The sequence below is a fragment of the Grampus griseus genome (genome assembly GCF_964374135.1).
Source record: "Grampus griseus genome assembly, chromosome: 11".
NCBI classification, from domain to species: Eukaryota; Metazoa; Chordata; class Mammalia; order Artiodactyla; family Delphinidae; genus Grampus; species Grampus griseus.
In genome coordinates, this window is record NC_139005.1 from 94,226,413 (window position 1) to 94,233,885 (window position 7,473).

Here is a 7,473-nt window from a genome sequence, read left to right on the forward strand (position 1 = left end):
GCATGCTCCACCACTTGTGAGTCCAGCTGGTGTCAAAGGTGCCGATCTAAAAGAAGTTAGCATGAAAAAATAATAGTAATAAAAAACACGTGTGCATGGTGTGACAGGCCCAGCTCATTAGACTGGAATCAGAGACCCCGGGTCCTTGTCTCAGCTCTGCCACTCACTCACAGTGACCTTGACAAGGCCCCTCCACCTCTTTGAGGCTCAGCACATTTTTTCCCAAAAGCTCAAAATACTTTGTAACCTTATTTATGCAAAACAAGACCAAGAGATACCCATTATGTAGAGAACAAAGCGTGGCAGATTTCTCAGGGTAGTTTATGGGCTTAAAGGAGCTGGTTCAAACTATTTTCTGTTAACAGACAGGTAATGAGGGCTTGAAAAACTCCTCTCCTCTGAATCTTGGCAGAGTCCTTAGCCTGGTAAGTTCTTAGGTGTTGCCATGTTTCAAATAAACATTGTAAAAAAAAAGTCCTTGATCTTGTAGTCTTTAAAGCACTGGGAACATTTTTTTCTTATAAAAGGTCAGTTCCAGTGTCAGAAGAAAGATTACCTTCTCCTCATGTTAAAAAAAAAAAAAAAAAAATCCCCTCTAGCTCAGCCTGTGTCCGGAGCCGTCCCTCCCACAGATCTCCCCCCGGAGTTTGCCTGGGCCAGCCCACCTGCCCAGGAATGGGCCAGCCACCCATACCTCTGCTCCCTGCCCAAACAGAACCCCAGCATCCCTGGATACAGTCAACCCTGGAGGCAAGGACATGGTCACCATGTAATAGACAATTTGGATTTGCCTTGATCCCTAGGCATGAGGGTGATGTTCAGCACTTCAAAGTCATGAAAGACAACAAGGGTAATTACTTCCTGTGGACAGAGAAGTTTCCATCCCTCAACAAGCTGGTGGACTACTACAGGACGACTTCCATCTCCAAACAGAAGCAGATCTTTCTGAGGGATAGGACCCGGGAGGAACAGGTATGCTGCAAGTCCCCATTGGCCCCAGTCCAGAGATTCTGGGCAGCTCGGGTCCTACACGAACCACCAAGACCATGCATCTGATGGGGAGGTCCCTGTGTATTCTGAAAGGCAGAGATCTCAGTTTAAATCCTAGCTTAGCACTTCCTAGGTATGTGACTTTGGAAAGTTCTCTAATCCTCAGTTTCCTCATCCATTAAAATTGAGGTAATAGTGACAGCTACCTCATAGGATGGTGTGAAGGTTAGAGAAGATCATGTAGCCCCACTCCTTGCATCATTCCTAATCACGCCACAGGCACTCGGTACACGTGGGCTCTTATTACGCTCTTATTTTGTTATTCACAGATGTTACTATGTCACAGTTTTCAGCCTAGCTCAGGAGCCGCCCAAGGATGAAGGTGTGGGGAGGATGGGGGGGCACTATATATGGGGATATTAGAGCCTAGAGTCCAGGACTAATGCAGCAGGTAGAGCTTTGTGGCCGAATTTGGGGATGGGGGAGGGTAGAAGCAGGGGGCACTGGAGGAGAAAACTGGAGGTGGGATTCTTGCTCTTGGAACAGTTTGGGATATGAAGTATTGTTTTAAAGAAGATGCATCCGACAGACCTGGCTTTCTTTAAAACCTGATTTCATTGCAAGAGAAGAAAACTTTCTGAGTATCGGTTTTTCTCATCCATAGAATGGAGAGACTATAATGCCTCCCTCATTGGGCTGTTGTGAGGATAAATGAGACATCATTACAGGCCTTGCCACAGGGTCTGGTCCATAGTCGGCACTAAGGAAATGTTAACTAGCCTCCATAAGTAAATTCACACACACACAATCTATGCAACATGTTTCAAAGGAAATAACATGGTTATAGGAGATGGGTATTACAGAAACAAGCATTGACTAAAAGAGTTGAAATCCCAGCGACAGGTTATTTGAAAAGACATTGAGACTTTCAAAGCAACATGTGCTTCAGGGAAGTAAAGAAAACCATCCCTTGCAAGTAATGGGTTGATTTTAAGCCTGAGAAGTTACAATCAAAGGAGGAAAGAGTGTTCCCAAATGCAGAGAGAAATTTAGAAAGATAAGCAAAGGTTAAACCCCCACCTTGTAAATTCTTTTAACCAGGAAATGGACAGAGGTATTCATTTATTAGGATGTGCACACACAGGTGAAAGAGGAAATATAAAAATGCATTAAACTGGATTTAATGAGCTCATTTTGCAAAGTGCTTAGCGCAGTGCCTGGCATATACTAAGCCAAGGGCCCTGTGTAATTGTTTGTTAGATAAAAATAACAAGGAATTGTCTCTGAGTCACGAGGTTGTGGTAGCATTCAGGAGAAAGATCTTGTTTCTTCCCAACGTGCCCAGCAGCAGGCCTGGTTTCCATGGTGCTGCAAGAGCGTTGCTGTTTGGGTCTCCATCATCAGGCTATAAATGACAGTTCAAAATCATGCAAAGTCAATAGCAGAGCTTATCTGGAGGGTAGGATGTCCAGCAGTGTGGCAACATGCGATAAGGAGGGGTGGCACTGTGTCGGTAAAATGGGACATTTAAGCATGATTACACAGAGAAAAACAAGCCCACTAGGAAGGGGCTAGTTGAGTACCACGTGGAAAGTCTGTGAACCGGAGACCCAAACTCCCCAAACTGGGAGAATCTGAGAATGTAGCGGCCGCTTTGAAAACGTAATGGTCTGAACCATTGATTCTCCTTAAGCTGCCCTCACCCCCTCAGCTGTTTCTTGGAGCTGGCATGAGCTAAGTCTGGGAACAGCTGCCAGAAGAGTGGGGTAGGACCAGGAGATGCGTGAGGAGGATGGATCCGCATCACCTCTGTTCTCTCCCAGGGTCAGCGGGGCAACAGCCTGGACCGGAGGTCCCAGGGAGGCCCACCCCTGAGTGGGACTGCGGGAGAAGAAATCCGGCCTTCGATGAACCGGAAGCTGTCGGATCACCCCCCGCCCCCTCCCTCGCAGTATCCCCCCGCACCACTGCCACCACAGCAGCGGTACCTGCAGCAGCAGCAGCCTTTTCATCAGGTATCTGGAAAGAATGCAGTGGGGCACAGTGAGCTGGGGAGAAGGATCTGCTCTCCCCCCCAGGCTTCAGTCACTTTTTCCCCACTGCCACTCAGTGTATGAAAACTCCCCACGGTGCTGGAAACAACCAAAGCAAATAAATGCTGGGGACCTGTTTTGGGTCCAGGACTGTCGGCTGGGGAGGAACGTCCCAGTCCAGGCCAGGCCCCATCAGCTCTCACTGGGCCCATACAGAAGATCCTGGGCCCCCAGGTGGCAGAAATATGGAAACCGCTCTTGGTGAAGAAGTCTCTGTGAATTAAATGGCTCCCTGCTTGAAAACACACACACACTCTCTCTCTCACCCTGAGGACACAGTGAACAATTGTTTCATTTTCCTATCGGCACAATTCCAAATCTTTTCGTGCCCTTTAACCCATCTGGCTGTCAAGATCTACAAGAAAAACTGATTAACACCAGAAATGGATCCTTGCTTATTTATTTATCTATCCCCCGCCTTGTTCCAGATAAGATTTTACGTGGCTTGCCCAGAGTGACAATACAGCCAGATAGCATCATCCCTGAATTCCGCAGCAGGGCATACAAAGTCCTCTGTGAGCTGCCCCTATCTGTCTCCCCAGCACCATCCCCTGCTACCGTGCCACGTGAACATACCTTCTGGCAACGCTGCACTACCTTTAGTTACCAGAATTTTTCACTGCGTTTTCTCTCATGCTTTTGAGGCTTTTTATATGCTGTCCCCCCTGCCTGAAATGCCCTTGCTTAGTCAGTTCTACTCCTCTTTAAGCTGGAGTTCAAGCACCCTGATCACCCAGGCCAAGTTATTCAGTCTTCTCTATGCTCACTCATCACTTAAATGTGTATGGTTCCCCCTCTAAACCGATGTTCCATGAAGATAGGGGCCTCCTCTTTCCAGCTACATATCCTCATGCTTAAGACAGTACTAGACCCATGGTAGGTGCCAGATAAATATTCCTTGGTTGAATGAATGAAAGCTGGCATCATCTTCACAATGTAAGGTCTGCACTGGCTGTGTCCATGTCATCAGAGCAAGGTGCTGGGGGAGCCTGTGAGGGATGCTTCTGGCGATGTGGTCATGGCTGTTCTGTCACATCTGTTTCTAGGAACGCCGTGGAGGCAGCCTGGACATAAACGACGGGCACTGTGGCATGGGCAACAGCAGCGAAATGAATGCCGCCCTCATGCAACGGAGACACACAGACCCCGTGCAACTCCAAGCAGCCGGGGTATGTGAACTTCCCTCTCTGGGCTCAGAGGAGGAGGCCAAGGGGCCAAGTAGAGAAACGGTTGGTCCTCCGCGAGAGACCGGGAGAGACCAGTCTCTCTCCACGAGAGACTGTGTGTCAAACTGCACACAGAGGTGGTGGGAACCCAGCGAGTGACGGTGGGGCAGGAGTTCCCCGTAGAGCTGGTCCCAGCTGGCGCCATCCAGCCTGCTGTTCTCAGCTTGGCTGTCGGGCCTTGCCCGACCCTCACATTTCCTGACTGCAATTCTAGCAGAGGGAGATCCGTTGCGCTGGCATCGAGGGCTGTTAGTCTGGGCACATTGCGTTCTGTTTGTCACTCGAAGAAAATAAAAAGAACACCTATTCGTGTAGAGAGTGTAGTTCTCAAGGATCCTCTTGGAGCCTTGGAGAATGACATCTCAGTTGCTCAGAGCTGTGCATCCGGGTCTGCTTTCAGTTGCAGTGGGGTTTGAAATGTCTCTGGAGAGCCATCCGTCAGCCTTCAGGGCAGGCAGCTCACAGAGAGCTTTGTCTTGGTACCAGGGCCCGCAGATCCTCCTCCGTGTGCCCGTGGCTCAGAAAGCAGCTCGGCCCGCCCCAGCTCAGCAGGACCTCTCTGTGTTTTCCCCCAGCAGCGAGTGCGGTGGGCCCGGGCGCTGTACGACTTTGAGGCTCTCGAAGATGATGAGCTGGGATTCCACTGCGGAGAGGTGGTTGAGGTCCTGGACAGCTCCAACCCATCCTGGTGGACTGGCCGCCTGCACAACAAGCTGGGCCTCTTCCCTGCCAACTACGTGGCACCCATGACCCGGTGAGGCCCTTCTGGAGGGCTCGGAAGCTTTGGTCTGAAGCTGCCTGCAAGTGATGGAACAAGGAAGAAACTCTGGAAGTACACACACATATATATACGCGTGTATATGTACATATGCACACACGTATATATGCCTACGTATCTACACACTTATAATAGTAATTTATTGGCAAGTTCGTTGGTTACTTAGTTGATATGAAAGGAGCTCAGGTGGAGAATTCTATTCATACTTATCTTTCTGCTCCCCTCAGCGGGTGTGCAGAAGGCAGGGGGGGCGCTGGGAAGTGGGAGGCAGGGAAATGACACCGACATGCCTCCTGCCCTTAGGCCGGCACAGCTTCCTCCTCGTCTTGGGAATTCTGACTGAGAGGACCTAAGCGGGATCCACACCTGGTGCTGGACGCAGAAAAGCAGGGTGGGGTTGGACTTGGCGGGGCATGTCCTCCTTTACCTGCATGTCTGGCTCCCCGCCCCCTCCGAGGGTGTGCGGGGCTGCTGCCCCCCTCTCCCCACGGGGTGGGCACTGCTGGGTGGAGGACGAAGGCGCCGCTCTGAGCTGGGAGCGGGAGGGGATGGGAGAGGAGGGCTGGAGCAGGGGGCGTCCCGGGGCCTGGGCAAGACTAGTCCCCTGGCAGATGCTCACCTGAGACCTTCCTCTCCCTCAAGCGAACGTTCCCCAACGAATTCTCTTCCGTGTGGCTGCGGTGGAGAAATGGAGGCCCTGTGAGAACCGAGGAGGGGTTTTTCACAAATCCCCCACTGGCTTACTTGGGTGTAACATCTGTTTCCCCAGCAACCAAGAACGTAGCATCCTAGACTCTGTAAAGCGCCCGGAGAACCCCGGCTGAGAATGGCAGATTTCAGAGCCACTGTTTCATGGTTACAGGGGTGTCTCTTCAGGCCTCTATTTGTTTTCCCTCTTGGTTTCCTGTGTTTTGAAGATGCTTTGCCCAGCAACACAGAGAGAAGCCCACTCCTCAAGAGCACTGTTTAGCGACTGGTCAATTGACTGATTGGCCATGACCCTGGGTGGCAGCTGGCTTGGAGAGAGCTTCCTGTTCCCTCCGACTGTTGGGCCACCGCTGGCGCCTCCCCGCCCCACAAGCTGCACCTGGGAAGGAACCCCACGGCCACTGTCTCTCCTTCACCTCAAAATAGACTCGTGTCTCCCAGGGCTCAGCCTGGGCGCGGGAAGCACAGATCAGCCTGGCTGGGGAGCAGGGACACTGGAGAAGGAAGCTCAGTGTCGTAGGGGAGCCAGAACAAACGTGTCCGCCCCGAGGGCGTCTAGGAGGGGTGGTGGGCGGGTATACGGAGACCAGAAGGAAAGGGCTCAGGCGGAAGTGCTGGTGAAGGAGCTCCGGGGTGGGTGGGGACCTGTTGCTTCCTCTTCTTCCCAGCCCTTCCTTCTCTGAGGAGGGACGGGGCAGCCATCAACCAAGGTGACGTAGGAAGAAAGGGTTTCTGACTCAGAAGTAACTGTCAGTGTAACGTAGGCTATGGCCTGTTGGCTCTGAAATCTGCCATTCTCTGATCCCCATGTCGCCTTTAGAGAAAAAGAGAAAAAGAAAAGACTCTGTGGTGGGTCTTGGGAGGGATGAGAAAATAGCCTGAGAGGCAGGGGGAGTCCAGCAAGTGAGGAGGGGTCTCTGGAAGTGAAAGCGCAGGAGGTAGAAGGGAACGGAGACATTTCAAAAGATCCAGGAGCAGCGTGAGAGGCTGAAGGGAGGAAGAGGGACAGGAGGTGAAGTGGGACAGGTGAGGAAGACACTGGAGTGACACGTTGGGGGCAGATGAGGCACGGGCAGGAGGGACAGAGGCTGGTGGGCAGGACGAACCTGGACAGAGGAGACACTGCAGGAACCAAGGCAAAAGAACAAAGGCCAAGGAGCCCGGATACGCTGTTTCGGTGCTGGGTGATGTGAACAGGTTACAGTAAATAAAAGCCAAAGTAATGTTTGATTTTACAGTATTTACAAACCATATGCTTTCAGCGGTCCACGAACTTGGTCCATTTGTCTGATTCTGTGGGGGGACCAGCCCCAGGGAAGACGGAGGGAAACGACTGGGCTCTGGCCTGGGTTTTGTGCCTTGAAACACTCCTCAAGGAAGCAGTAATAAAACAAGTGCCTTTGTTTTGCTGGGCTGGGTCTGGTGTCTGTGTCACACGCCTCTCTGGAGGAGGGTGGGGGTCACTGGCCTGGAGAAGCTGACCACGCAGGGTGGGCAAAGCTCTCAGAGCCCCTGGATCTGGACTTTCTGTTCCACCAGAGCTTTTAATTGAGGTGCTCAAACAGCCTCGTCCCTGCTCATCTGGAGGCTCAATCCAGAAGGAACTGAGAGTCATCCTAACCACCCGCAGTGAACAAGGGCCCTCGGGGACCAGACTAAGAGGACAAGGACCGCGCTG

General features: G+C 51.7%; 1 protein-coding gene across 1 annotated transcript; it reads left to right on the plus strand.

Moving 5' to 3' along the window:
• Positions 1 to 515: 515 nt before the first annotated feature.
• On the plus strand, positions 516 to 5,067 carry GRAP2 (GRB2 related adaptor protein 2; the record flags this gene model as incomplete). The annotated part of the gene is made up of 4 exons (XM_082665937.1): positions 516 to 972; positions 2,814 to 3,005; positions 4,130 to 4,252; positions 4,888 to 5,067. The coding sequence occupies exons 1-4, from the start codon at positions 676 to 678 to the stop codon at positions 5,065 to 5,067; spliced, it is 792 nt and encodes a 263-aa protein (XP_082522063.1). The 5' UTR covers positions 516 to 675.
• Positions 5,068 to 7,473: the final 2,406 nt, after the last annotated feature.